Source organism: Coregonus clupeaformis, chromosome 12, assembly GCF_020615455.1.
Source record: "Coregonus clupeaformis isolate EN_2021a chromosome 12, ASM2061545v1, whole genome shotgun sequence".
NCBI lineage: Eukaryota > Metazoa > Chordata > Actinopteri > Salmoniformes > Salmonidae > Coregonus > Coregonus clupeaformis.
Genome location: NC_059203.1, coordinates 28,807,240 through 28,819,799, shown reverse-complemented (window position 1 = coordinate 28,819,799; position 12,560 = coordinate 28,807,240). Strand labels below are relative to the sequence as shown.

At 44.9% G+C, this 12,560-nt stretch overlaps 1 protein-coding gene across 2 annotated transcripts in view; it reads right to left on the bottom strand.

The window, feature by feature from the left end:
* Nucleotides 1-12,091, bottom strand: part of LOC121578157 (CD209 antigen-like protein 2) — a 28,996-nt gene extending 16,905 nt beyond the window's left edge. The window contains exons 1-3 of one of the 2 annotated variants that reach the window (XM_041892310.2): nucleotides 11,769-12,090; nucleotides 4,979-5,074; nucleotides 3,968-4,161 (exon numbers count right to left, since the gene is read on the bottom strand). In XM_041892310.2, the coding sequence (XP_041748244.1) occupies nucleotides 3,968-4,161; nucleotides 4,979-5,074; nucleotides 11,769-11,853 (375 nt within the window). In that variant the 5' untranslated portion in view covers nucleotides 11,854-12,090. Of the gene's footprint in view, nucleotides 1-3,967; nucleotides 4,162-4,978; nucleotides 5,075-11,768 lie in introns of both variants that reach the window. The other variant, XM_041892311.2, reaches the window with a different exon arrangement.
* Nucleotides 12,092-12,560: the final 469 nt, after the last annotated feature.

Below are 12,560 nucleotides of genomic sequence, written 5' to 3'. Positions count from 1 at the left end.
GAGTTAGGGATTCCCCTCCTGCCTGTCAACGATCCTTTTCCAGTTCATGCGTTAGATAGCCGCCCGTTGGGGTCGGGGTTGATTAGGGAAGTCACAGCGCCACTTAGGATGTGTGCGCAGGGGGGTCATGAGGAGACTATTCAGCTATATCTGATCGACTCCCCTGCGTACCCGGTGGTGCTGGGAATTCCCTGGTTAAGTACCCATAACCCTGCCATTTCGTGGCAACAGAGAGCTCTTAAGGAGTGGTCTGCTCAGTGTGAGGGGTGATGTCTGGGTGTTTCCGTGGGGGCGACCTCGGTGGAAAGTCCAAACCAAGTGCCCGCATTGCACATTCCACCTGAATATGGGGATTTGGCACTTGTGTTCAGTAAGGCGAGGGCGACGCGGTTGCCTCCTCATAGACAGGGGGATTGTGCGATAGACCTCCAGGCAGGAGCAGCGCTCCCACGGAGCCACGTGTATCCTTTGTCTCAAGAGGAGAGAAAGGCTATGGAGACTTACATAGCCGAATCTTTGAGACAGGGATACATACGGCCCTCCACTTCCCCTGCGTCCTCTAGCTTCTTTTTTGTGAAGAAAAAAGATGGAGGGTTGCGCCCGTGCATTGATTACCGTGGTATCAATCAGATTACTGTAAAATACAGTTATCCACTCCCTCTGATTGCGACCATGACGGAGTCATTGCACGGAGCGCGGTTTTTCACAAAACTGGATCTCAGGAGCGCGTATAATTTGGTGCGCATTAGGGAGGGCGACGAATGGAAAACAGCATTTAGTACCACTTCGGGTCATTACGAATATCTCGTTATGCCATACGGGTTGATGAATGCTCCGTCAGTCTTCCAATCCTTCGTGGATGAGATCTTCCGAGATATGCAGGGGCAAGGGGTGGTCGTGTACATTGATGACATTCTAGTGTACTCATCTACCCGAGCCGAGCATGTAGCCCTGGTGCGTCGTGTATTGAGGAGGCTGTTGGAGCACGACCTGTATGTCAAGGCAGAGAAATGTCTGTTTTTCCAGGAGTCGGTCTCCTTTTTGGGTTATCGGTTGTCCGTGTCAGGGGTGAAGATGGAGGTGGACCGTGTGTCAGCCGTGCGTAATTGGCAAACCCCAACCACTGTTAAAGAGGTGCAGCAGTTCTTGGGCTTTGCGAATTACTACCGGAGGTTTATCCGGGGTTTTGGACAGGTGGCAGCTCCCATAATGTCTCTGCTGAAAGGGGGTCCGGTGCGCCTGCAGTGGTCGGCTGAGGCGGACAGGGCTTTTGGGAGACTGAAGGACCTGTTTACTTCGGCTCCGGTGCTGGCGCATCCGGATCCCGCCTTACCCTTTCAGGTTGAGGTGGACGCGTCTGAGGCCGGTATAGGGGCCGTTCTCTCTCAACGGTCCGGCACGCCACCTAAACTCCGCCCCTGTGCTTTTTACTCCAAGAAGCTCAGCCCAGCGGAGTGAAATTATGACGTGGGGGACAGAGAGCTGTTAGCTGTGGTACAGGCCCTTAAGGTGTGGAGGCATTGGCTTGAGGGGGCTCAACACCCTTTCCTCATTTTGACTGACCATCGGAACCTGGAGTACATCCGGGCAGCTAGGAGACTGAACCCTCGCCAGGCTCGTTGGAACATGTTTCTAGCCAGGTTCGTATTTAAAATCACGTACATCCCTGGGTCCCAAAACAGGAAGGCAGATGCTCTGTCCCGGCGGTATGACACAGAGGAGAGGTCCGTTGAGCCTACCCCCATACTACCGGCGTCTTGTCTAGTGGCACCGGTTGTGTGGGAGGTCGATGCTGAAATCGAGCGGGCGTTGCGTGCCGACCCTAGCCCTCCACAGTGTCCTGTGGGTCGGACGTACGTTCCGCTCGAGGTTCGGGATCGATTCATTTACTGGGCTCACACGTCACCCTCCTCTGGACATCCAGGTATTGGCCGGACAGTGCATTGTCTTAGTACTAAGTACTGGTGGCCAACGTTAGCCAGGGATGTGAGGGTTTATGTCTCCTCCTGCTCGGTGTGCGCCCAGTGTAAGGCGCCCAGACATTTGCCCAGGGGTAAGTTACAACCCCTGCCCGTTCCACAACGACCCTGGTCCCACCTCTCGGTGGATTTTGTGACAGACCTTCCCCCTTCTCAGGGGAATACCACCATCCTGGTCGTTGTGGACCGGTTCTCTAAGGCCTGTTGCCTCCTCCCTATGTCGGGTCTTCCTACTGGCCTACAGACCGCTGAGGCACTATTTACCCACGTCTTCCGGCATTACGGGGTACCCGAGGATATAGTGTCTGATCGAGGCCCCCAGTTTACCTCCCGAGTCTGGAGAGCGTTCATGGAGCGTTTGGGGGTCTCAGTGAGCCTTACCTCGGGGTACCACCCGGAGAGCAATGGGCAGGTAGAACGAGTGAACCAGGATGTGGGTAGGTTTCTGAGGTCGTATTGCCAGGACCGGCCGGAGGAGTGGGCTAGGTATATTCCCTGGGCGGAGATGGCCCAAAACTCTCTCCGCCACTCCTCCACCAACCTAACCCCCTTCCAATGTGTATTAGGGTACCAGCCGGTTCTGGCACCATGGCAGCAGAGCCAGATCGAGGCCCCTGCGGTGGATGAGTGGGTGAGGCGCTCGAAGGAGACGTGGAACGCTGCACACGTCCATCTGCAGCGGGCCATCCGTCGACACAAGGCGAGCGCCGATCTCCACCGCAGTGAGGGGCCGGTGTACGCACCTGGAGATTGAGTCTGGCTCTCGACCAGAAACCTGCCCCTCCGCCTGCCCTGCCGGAAGCTGGGTCGGCGGTTTGTGGGGCCTTTTAAAGTCCTGAGAAGATTGAACGAGGTGTGTTATAAGTTACAACTGCCTATTGATTATAAGAATATTAACTCCTTGCTCGGGCAGGCTTCGGCGGTCGTCGTCTCCGGAGTACTAGCTGCCACCGTTGTATGTTTTCGATGTTCGTTTGGTTTTGTCTAGTTGTTGTGCACCTGTTCCCTGTTAGTGTGATTATGTACCCTATATATTGTTCCATTTGTTTGTCATGTGTTGTGTGTAATTGTTTTCCTGTCGTTTGGTGCAGTGCTGTTTGCCAGACTCTCTTTGTTTACCGTCACACTATTGTTCGTGCGCAGTTCGGTTTGGGAGTGTTTTACGCACTGTGGCGTATGTTTCGCCTCCGGGTTGTTTGACCCGTGTTGTTATTTTTGGAATTACTAGTAAAGTCTGGATTGACTTAGCTCCTGTGTCCTGCTATTGATTCGCACCACATCCGCATCAGAGTTCGTGACAGGTACTGGGGATATGCAATGGAGGATTTTGCATGGCATCACTGCAGTTAATGCTTTTGTATCTGTTATTAACTCAGATGTTGGAGATGGATGTCCTTTTTGTAATATAAGAGAAAAAAATGTCACTGTTTTATGGAGTGTGAGAGGATAAAACCTCTCTTGGAAATGCTGGAGTCTTTGTTTAAAGCTGTAGGGGAGATTTTCAATAACACTGTTTTTATTTTGGGGTTTCAATATAGTAAGCAACAGAAAATAAAATGTCAACTGTTAAATTTTATTTTGGGACAAAATGTCAATTTTTCTGAGTAGGAAACATAAGTTAGAAACGGGATATGGGCAGGATGTAAGATATGTTTTTAAAGGATTAGTGAAAGCGAGAATAAAAGTTGATTTTAAATTCTTCTCGGCTGTAAAAGATCTCCCATTGTTTGAGGAGAAGTGGGCCTATGAAGGAGCGGTTTGTTTTGTGGAGGAGGGGAAACTATTTTTTGTTGATGAAATGAGTTGAATGTATATGTTTTTTTGTATTTTTATTTAATTTTTTTGTATTTTTATTTTTGTTTTCATTTTTATTTAGGAATGACATTTGTTGTTTCATTTCTGAAAAGGCAGTGTGCCATTATTTATGTTAACACTCGAGTATAAAATAAAGGTTTTATAAAAACTCAAACTCTCTCTCTCTCTCTCACCTGTTCCTCTATGCTGTTTACAATCACCAGGTCTGTTTTTCTCTCTAAACAGTCTTGTCTGCTCTCCTCCCAGGTTTTCCTCTCAGTAGACAGGAAGTAACAGCTGGATCCTGACAGCCTCCATCCTTCAGGACACCCCAACCCAGTCCTATTTGGGACCGCCATGTCCTTCTCTTCCACCACTCTTTCAGTACCTACAGTACAGACAGCACACACACACAGAGTCCGCCATATTGGTTTTAAAATATTCAGATCTGGGTTGCGTCCCAATAATCTCTCCTTTCCAAACCCTTGAATGCGTAGGTGTGTCCAAACTTTTGACTGGTACTGTATGTTACACGTATTGAACAACAAATTCTAACATTGTAATTTACTGATGGGGGGGTGTAGTTAACTAACGTGGGGTCCATGACGGGGGCTCACACAGTGTCTAAATTCCGATTCTCTACCCTTCTCCTGACGTGTACACTCGTACACTCCCCCAAATGGATTGAAATTAACTGGTGTGACAAATATGGTGGAAACTACCCTCTAACTCTTCATTGGATGGGGCTGAAAGAAAGAAAAGAGAAGCTCCTGGGGTGCATCCCAAATGGCACCCTATTTATTTTATAGTGCAGTAATACATTGTACACAATGTTCAGTGACGTACGCAAGGCCAAGGGCACGAGTTACAGTAGTTACTCAATTCTCTATGGACGTTGTCGACATTCTTTTTTGTGTGTCAACAATATTGACAAACTACTGGTCCAACAAGCTATGTAACATCAAGTCTTATTGTGATCCTTGCTTTGTGACTATAGAACTATGGTAATATAATAAAAAATATACCTGCCCTATGGGTCTTGGTTAAAAGTAATGCACTATAAATGGATTAGGGTCCCAAATGGTATCCTATTCCCTAAGAAGTGCACTACTTTTTACCAGAGTCCTTTGGGCCCTGGTCAAAAGTAATGCACTATAAATGGAAGAGCGCTAATATTGTGTAATTTGGGACACAGCCTCACTCACAGAAAGCCAGCTTCAGGAAGATGTTGAGAGTGACTTGTAGAATACACAGCATCCCAAAACACACAGCAGCAAGCCTGTAAACTCTTGTTCTTCCATCTGCAGAGGAACACACACACACACGCCGACACACACACACATAAACACACACACACACGCACACACACAAACAAACACACACACACACCGACACACATACACGCACGCACGCACGCCGACACACACACACACACACACACACACCATCATTCTACATCACTAATCAATATCATTAAAACAGAACACATTTCATCCCACATCACTAATGATTATAATAAAAATTCTGACAACCAAACATTTCCATTGCATCATTGGTTTTCCCCCAATTGAGCATTGGCAGCAACAGTTTGTTAAGAGTGCAGTCATCTCAAATGTGATAAACAGGAAGCTACTGTATGAAGAAATTACCTAAATTACACAATATAGCTGTAGCGTGATCTACAGGGGCAATGTGCAATCGCTACATCCATTTTTGGGACTTTTAAATTAACAATATTTGCCTATTGATTCCCGAGGACTGTGAGTTCTCGTTCTCTGTGGCCGACGTGAGTAAGACATTTACAGTTTTTCTGAATTGCTAAAACACTAAATCCCATTCTCTGAATCAAATGCTCAGTGGCCTAAACCCATTTGTCGAATCAATCACTTATTTTGCAAAACTCTAAACACATTCTCACTCACTAAAACACATTTCGCACTGTGATGCACTTGTGTTACAAAATGGTAAACACAGGCGGCAAAAGTCAAACACAACTACAACACAGTTGTCATCGATTACACACAACGACTCCAAATTGTTCACACTTGTTTCAAATGATGTGATCAAACCAATTGTACAGAATATAAGCCAGTTCAGAGTGCACAGGTGGCACATGTGTGTTGAATGTTGATACCAACAATGGATGGAAACAATCTGAGAGGCAGAGGAGGAAGAGTATGTGTAAGAGGTGGTGGACGAGGACGAGAAAGAGCAAGACCAAGAACAGTAATTTCAGAGGAAATTCGAGCAACTGTGATAGACCGTTGTTGTTCATGGAATGACAATGAGGGAAGCAGGACAAAGAGTACAACCCAATTTGAGCAGATTCTCTGTGGCCACCATAATCAGGACATTCAGAGAAGAGAACAGGTAATTGTTTATTTTTATTTTGGTCATTGAAAGTTTACTCAGACACTTTCAGCGCTGATGCTTACAGTACAATGCTATGCTACTAGCCTACTGTTACTGTAAACTGCACTATATTGTAGTGTATGTAAATCAGGAGTGCATACAAATGCACTATTGCAGAAGTCTGTCTTTCTGTATCACTTACTAAACTACTTATTTATCTATTTTTATATATAGAGAGTGTTTGAATTGGATTCCATGGAAAGGCCCCATGAATACATTTTTGTAGATGAAGCAGGGTTCAATCTGGCGAAGAGGAGAAGGAGAGGCAGGAACATAATTGGCCAACGTGCCATTGTGGAAGTCCCTGGCCAGCGTGGTGGCAATGTCACCCTTTATGCAGCCATAAGTAATCGTGGGGTTCTCCACCGTCATGCAACCCTGGGGCCATATAAGACTGAACATCTTCTTACATTTCTGGGTGGTCTTCAGGATGTTTTGTTTGAGCGTGAGCAGCAGGATCATCAGCAGGCAGTGCATCCTGTCTATGTCGTGGTTTGGGACAATGTCAGCTTTCACCGTGGTGTCCGGATACGCGAGTGGTTCAACATCAACCAGCGATTCATGCCTTCCACCATACAGCCCTTTCCTCAACCCAATATAATAGTTTTTCTCTGCGTGGCGGTGGAAGGTCTATGACTGAAACCCATATACCAGAGAAAATCTCTTACAGGCAATGGAATTGGCCTGTGGTGACATAGGTGTGGAGTGTTGTCAATGCTGGATCTGGCACACCAGAGGGTTTTCCCCCCGTTGCCTGGCAAGGGACAACGTTGCCTGTGATGTGGACGAAGTCCTCTGGCCGGAACCAGCACAAAGACGTGATGCTGAGGCAGAATTAATCTCTCATTGACTTTGATTTCGCAGTTGCACAACATGTGCTTTTCATTTTGAGTTTTCTTTGTTCTTTTGGCTTTTGCAGTTGGACGACTGTATTTTTATGCAAGTGCTGAATATACAGACATTCAGTACTGTATTACTTGCAGTACTTACAGTATACAATATATTCACTGTACTAAGTTGTGATTACTATACTTTTTGTTTTAATTGCAAAATGCGTTTACTATATACTTTTTTTTTTTTATCTGTAACTACATGCCCTTGTCGCTGTGTTCTCAATTTTTTTATGTAGTGTCTAATGAACGCTCTGTAGTGTTTATATATTGACTGGCTGTGTGTATGATCTGAAAGCATTGTTTGATTTTGAGCACAGATTAAATGGTTTTGAGGCGATTGTTTGATTTTGCCAGAAGAGTCAGGGGTTTTGTGAATGTAGTTTGATGATTTGGTTTTGTGTTTAAAGTTTTGAGAAAATGGGTGAAGGTTTCAAGAAATGTGTCTTAGCAATCGAGAAAAACTGTAAGCATGTTAACCCTCGCAAGGCTGCCAGCCCAGACAGCATCCCTAGCCGCGCCCTCAAAGCATGCGCAGACCAGCTGGCTGGAGTGTTTACGGACATATTCAATCTCTTCCTATCCCAGTCCACTTTCCCCACCTGCTTCAAGATGTCCACCATTGTTCCTGTACCAAAGAAAGATAAAGTAACTGAACTAAAGGACTATCGCCCCGTAGCACACACTTCTGTCATCATGAAGTGCTTTGAGAGGCTAGTTAAGGATCATATAACCACCTTACCCGTACCGCCCCAATAGATCCACGGATGATGCAATCGCCATCGCACTGCACACTGCCCTATCCCTTCTGGACAAGAGGAATACCTATGTAAGAATGCTGTTCATTGACTACAGCTCAGCCTTCAACACCATAGTACCCTCCAAGCTCATCATTAAGCTCGGGGCCTTGGGTCTGAACCTCGCTCTGTGCAACTGGGTCCTGGACTTCCTGACGGGCCGCCCCCAGGTAGTGAGGCTAGGCAATAACACCTCCCCTACGCTGATCCTCAACATAGGGGCCCCACAAGGGTGCTTGTTCAGCCCCCTCCTGTACTCCCTGTTCACCCATGACTGCGTGGCCACGCACGCCGCTCACTCAATCATCAAGTATTCAGACAACACAACAGTGGTAGGCCTGATTACCAACAATGACGAGACAGCCTACAGGGAGGAGAGGGCACTGGCGGAGTGGTGCCAGAAAAACAACCTCTCCCTCAATGTCAACAAAATGAAGGAGCTGATTGTGGACTTCAGGAGACAGCAGAGAGAGCACGCCCCCATCCACATTGACAGGGCCATAGTGGAGAGGGGGAAAAGCTTCAAGTTTCTCAGCGTGCACATCACTGACAACCTAAAATGGTCCATCCACGCAGACAGTGTGGTGAAGAAGTCGCAACAGTGACTGGTGGTGAAGAAATTCGTCTTGGCCCCTAAGATGCACCATTGAGAGAAACTGTATCACCACTTGATACAGCAATTGCACCGTCCGCAACAGTGCAATCTGAAATGGTCCACCCACACAGACGGTGTGGTAAAGAAGGCGCAATAGATCCTCTTCAACCTCAGGAGGCTGAAGAAATTTGGCTTGGCCTCTAAGACCCTCACAAACTTTTACAGATGCACCATTGAGAGCATCCTGTCGGGCTGTATCACCACCTGATACGGCAACTGCACCGTCCGCAACCGCAGGTCTCTCCAGAGGGTGGTAAGGTCTGCCCAACGCATCACCGGGGGCACACTGCCTGCCCTCCAGGACATCTACAGCACCCGGTGTCACAGGAAGGCTAAGAAGTTCATCAAAGACCTCATCCACCTGAGCCACGGCCTGTTCACCCCGCTATCATCCAGAATGCGAGGTCAGTACAGGTGCATCAAAGCTGGGAGCTAGAGATTGAAAAACAGCTTCTATCTCCAGGCCATCAGACTGTTAACTAGCCATCACTAGCCACGCAGTACCCTGCCCGGAACTTAGTCACTGTCACTAGGCTGCTACCACCCGGTTACTCAACCCTGCACCTTAGAGGCTGCTCCCTATGTACATAGACATGGAACACTCATCACTTTAATAATGGAACACTGGTCACTTTAATAATGTTTACATACTGTTTTACCCATTTCATATATATATATACTGTATTCTAGTCAAGGCCATCCTATTCAACTATTGCTGTACATATACTATTGTATGCTACGTTTTCTTCAGATATACTATATATTCTGTCCACATAATGTCCATAATGTCTATACTGTACATCCCATTATATATTTATACTCCGGACTCCGACATTGCTCATTCTAATATTTCTATATTTCTTAATTCCATTATTTTACTTTTAGATTTGTGTACAGTACCAGTAAAAAGTTTGGACACACCAACTCATTCAAGGGTTTTTCTTTATTTTTACTATTTTCTACATGGAATCATGTAGTAACCAGAAAAGTGTTAAACAAATCAAAATATATTTTAGATTTTAGATTCTCCAATAATCGCCCCTTTGCCTTGATGACAGCTTTGCACACTCTTGCCATTCTCTCAACCAGCTTCACCTGGAATGCTTTTCCAACAGTCTTGAAGGAGTTCCCACATATGCTGAGCACTTGTTGGCTGCTTTTCCTTCACTCTGCCGTCCGACTCATCCCAAACCATCTCAATTGTGTTGAGGTCGGGGGATTGTGGAGGCTAGGTCATCTGATGCAGCACTCCATCACTCTCCTTCTTGGTAAAATAGCCCTTACACAGCCTGGAGGTGTGTTGGGTCATTGTCCTGTTGAAAACAAATGATAGTCCCACTAAGCCTAAACCAGATGGGATGGCATATCGCTGCAGAATGCTGTGGTAGCCATGCTGGTTAAGTGTGCCTTGAATTCTAAATAAATCACAGACAGTGTCACCAGCAAAGCACCCCCACACTATAACATCTCCTCCTCCATGCTTTATGGTTGGAAATACACATGCAGAGATCATCCATTCACCCACACCGCGTCTCACAAAGCCATGGCGGTTGAAACCAGAAATCTCAAATTTGATGAATTTCCACCGGTCTAATGTCCATTGCTCGTGTTTCTTGGTCCAAGCAAGTCTCTTCTTCTTATTGGTGTCCTTTAGTAGTGGTTTCTTTGCAGCAATTCAACCATGAAGGCCTGATTCACACAGTCTCCTCTGAACAGTTGATGTTGAGATGTGTCTGTTACTTGAACTCTGTGAAGCCTTTATTTGGGCTGCAATTTCTAAGGCTGGTAACTCTAATGAACTTATCCTCTGCAGCAGAGGTAACTCTGGGTCTTCCATTCCTGTGGCAGTCCTCATGAGAGCCAGTTTCAAAGTTCTTGAAATGTTCCGGATTGACTGACCTTCATGTCTTAAAGTAATGATGGACTGTTGTTTCTCTTTGCTTATTTGAGCGGTTCTTGCCATAATATGGACTTGGTCTTTTACCAAATAGGGCTATCTTCTGTATACCCTCCCTACCTTGTCACAACACTACTGATTGGCTCAAATGCATTAAGGAAAGAAAGGAATTCCACAAATTAACTTTTAAGAAGGCACACCTGTTAATTGAAATGCATTCCCGGTGACTACCTCATGAAGCTGGTTGAGAGAATGCCAAGAGTGTGCAAAGCTGTCATCAAGGCAAAGGGTGGCTATTTGAAGAATTTTGATTACAACATGATTCCATATGTGTTATTTCATAGTTTTGATGTCTTCACTATTATTCTACAATGTAAAAATAGTACAAAATAAAGAATAACCCACGAATGAGTAGGTGTCTCCAAACTTTTGACTGGTAGTGTATATTGTTGTGTATTGTTAGATACAGTATTACTGCACTGTTTGAGCTAGGAACACAAGCATTTCGCTACACCCGCAATAACATCTGCTAATGTGTATTTGTATGCTACTAATTAAATGTGATTTCATTTAAATAATGTAAATTATAAATGCCTCATGAGCTTAGTTTAACTGCACATCTATCATTCCAGTGTTAATACTAATTGTAATTATTTTGCACTATGGCCTATTTATTGCCTTACCTCCATAACTTGCTACATTTGCACACACTGTATATATATTTTCTGTTGTATTTTTGACTTTATGTTTTGTTTTACCCCATATGTAACTCTGTGTTGTTGTTTTTATCGCACTGCTTTGCTTTATCTTGGTCAGGTCGCAGTTGTAAATGAGAACTTGTTCTCAACTGGCTTACCTGGTTAAATAAAGGTGAAATAAATAAATTAAAAACTGTCTAACCAATCAGAACCCAAAATATAAGCTTGTTTTATGATGGAATTGTAAACAATGGATTGTAAACAAACACTCTATAGCCTCAAATGGTTAAAACTATCATTTTGATTCATGGATGTTCAGTCCTTGCATACATAGCTCTGTCTATGAATTTGAGAAGGGTTACATTTCTCCAGCCCCATCCCTCAGCTGTTTACCAAAAACAGTGTTGGGGTGTCCACTTTGTTGTTGTTTAAAATGGTTATTTTCAATTGATCGTTTTTAAATAGTTCCAAATAGTTCCAATAACTGAAGTGAATAAATACATTGGATGCATACATTTGAGTGTATGTGACCCCAGCAGGTTTTGAACCCCACGCTCGTACCATCTGAACCAGAAGACAGAACAATAAAACATTTACAAGTGTCGATTATGTGGTATTTGAGATTTAGAGAATGATTTGTTCTTACCTGAGAGATGGGTCTCAGTCGTCATTCTCCTCGTTGCTCTGTTCTCGTTTAATTCAATAACCTGTTTGTTGACGTAGTCGACCATCTTAACTAACCTTATTTTAATGATTATCCCAATTAATCAACTAATTCAGTCTGTCTGACCTCTTATTGTAATATCTATGATTCTAACGTACTTTTACTTACAGTATTAACTTACTTCTGATTACCTTTCTGACTGTGTAGTAGTTGAATAGTTGGTCTGATGTGTCTAAATCTGGTCCTTCTCTGTTCTCTGTCTGTGGCCCACAGCAGGTGGCAGGATGTTTCAAGGCTCTAACCACCAATAAGAAGGAGACTCTTGAGATGTATCCCAAATGGCATTCTATTCTCTATACAGTGCACTACACAGGGAAATAGGGTGCCATTTGGGATTGAGGCTTGTAAAGCAGACAGTTTTGTGTAACATCTTCATCCTGCTTGGTCATTCTGTTCTGTGGTTTTTTTCTTCCTCTTTTTAATGTTTTTTTCAATGTTAAGATTTATAGTTTGTTATGTACCCAACAATCTCTCTTTCTTTCTCCCTCTCTCTCTCTTTTTATTTTTTATTTTATTTAACTAGGCAAGTCAGTTAAGAACAAATTCTTATTTACAAATATGCGCCGCCTTATGGGACTCCCAACCATGGCCGGTTGTGATACAGCCTGGAATCGAACAAGGGGGTCTGTAGTGACGCCTCAAGCACTGAGATGCAGTGCCTTAGACCACTGCGCCACTCAGGAGCTCTCTCTCTCTAACAGCAGTGGAGACCTG